This window comes from Acyrthosiphon pisum, unplaced genomic scaffold, assembly GCF_005508785.2.
Source record: "Acyrthosiphon pisum isolate AL4f unplaced genomic scaffold, pea_aphid_22Mar2018_4r6ur Scaffold_21249;HRSCAF=23420, whole genome shotgun sequence".
In the NCBI taxonomy this organism is placed as follows: domain Eukaryota; kingdom Metazoa; phylum Arthropoda; class Insecta; order Hemiptera; family Aphididae; genus Acyrthosiphon; species Acyrthosiphon pisum.
The window spans coordinates 1372-2739 of record NW_021770695.1 but is presented as its reverse complement, the minus strand read 5'-3'; the positions used below and the strand labels follow the sequence as shown (position 1 = coordinate 2739).

Here is a 1368-nt window from a genome sequence, read left to right as displayed (position 1 = left end):
AATTCCCTAATAATGAGTATCCAAAAGAAGTTTTCATTCATCTTGGTATTCAAGAAAATTATTAGATAGCACATTTGAACAACGTAATTGGCTTACATATTCTCCAAAATTAAACAAAGTGTTCTGTTTGTATTGCATAATTTATGGAAATAATTCAAATGATGCCTGGGTGAAATATGGTTTCAGTCACTGGAAAAATGGTCATAATATGGCTTTTATGAAACATGAAACAACTTCTGCTCATATAATGGCATCGTTAAAAGTTAAGCTAAAATCATGTTCTTTACCACTCTTACCGTTATTAGTAGAAGAACATAATAAACAAGTATCCTTTAACAGGGAATTGGTAAAACAGCTAATTGAAATAACAATATTTTTGGCACAACACAATCATTCTTTCAGAGGTCACAATGAAAATTGGAAAAATAACACTAAAGGACATTTTAAAGATATGGTTGTCTTACTGAGTAAACATTCTCCTATATTGTCATTGCACCAACTCAAAAGTAAAGGCAAAAAAGAAAATTCTTTTATATCGTGGGACCGACAAAATTTGTTAATAGAGTCTATTTCAGAATATATTTTAACGACTATTAGATCACAAATATTGTCAGCTCGTTATTTTAGTATTAGTACTGATTCCACATTTGACATTTCACACAAGGAACAACTTTCATTTGTGGTCAGGTATTTATTCAATTCCAAAATATGTGAAAGGCTAATTGCATTATCTGAATCATCAAATACTACAGGTCAATCACTTTTTGAACTTTTTAAATCAGTTATGGAAAAAATGGATTAGATTGGAGTCGACATTTAATTGGGCAGTCATATGATGGTGCAGCGAATATGAGAGGATCATATAGTGGACTTCAAGCACATATTATCAAAGAATACCCAAAAGCTCTATGTTTGGTGTCATGCACACAGATTCAATTTAATAGTGTTATCTGCCGTTGGCTGCTGTAAAGAAGCAGTTGATTTATTTGGTAACATGGAAAAACTATATTCTTTTATTGTGGGTAGTAAAAAGAGATCAGATATTTACAGAAATAATCAAATTGAATTGTATCTAAAGAAACAATTAAAGGCAATCAAAAGAGTCGGAACTACTAGATGGATGTCCAACTCATTTGCTCTATCTACAGTTCTTGAAACATTAGAAGCAATTTTAGATATGCTTGAGCAAGTAAAAAATGTTGAAGGCTCAGCTGATTTTAAAACTGGTAGTGATTGTAAAGGGTTACAGTATTATTTTCAGTCATCACGTTTCATACTAACTGCGTTTATATTTTAACATATCTTCGAAGTCATGGAGCCTTTAAGTAAAATACTCCAATCTCGTGATTTGGACTTATTGACAACAGT

General features: G+C 31.3%; 1 protein-coding gene across 1 annotated transcript; it reads left to right on the top strand.

Moving 5' to 3' along the window:
- Window positions 1–208: 208 nt before the first annotated feature.
- Window positions 209–1235, top strand: LOC103310687 (the record flags this gene model as incomplete). Its single annotated transcript, XM_008189795.2, has 3 exons — window positions 209–687; window positions 783–965; window positions 1027–1235. Coding segments are annotated over exons 1-3 (871 nt in total), but the record flags the coding sequence as incomplete, so codon positions are not given.
- Window positions 1236–1368: the final 133 nt, after the last annotated feature.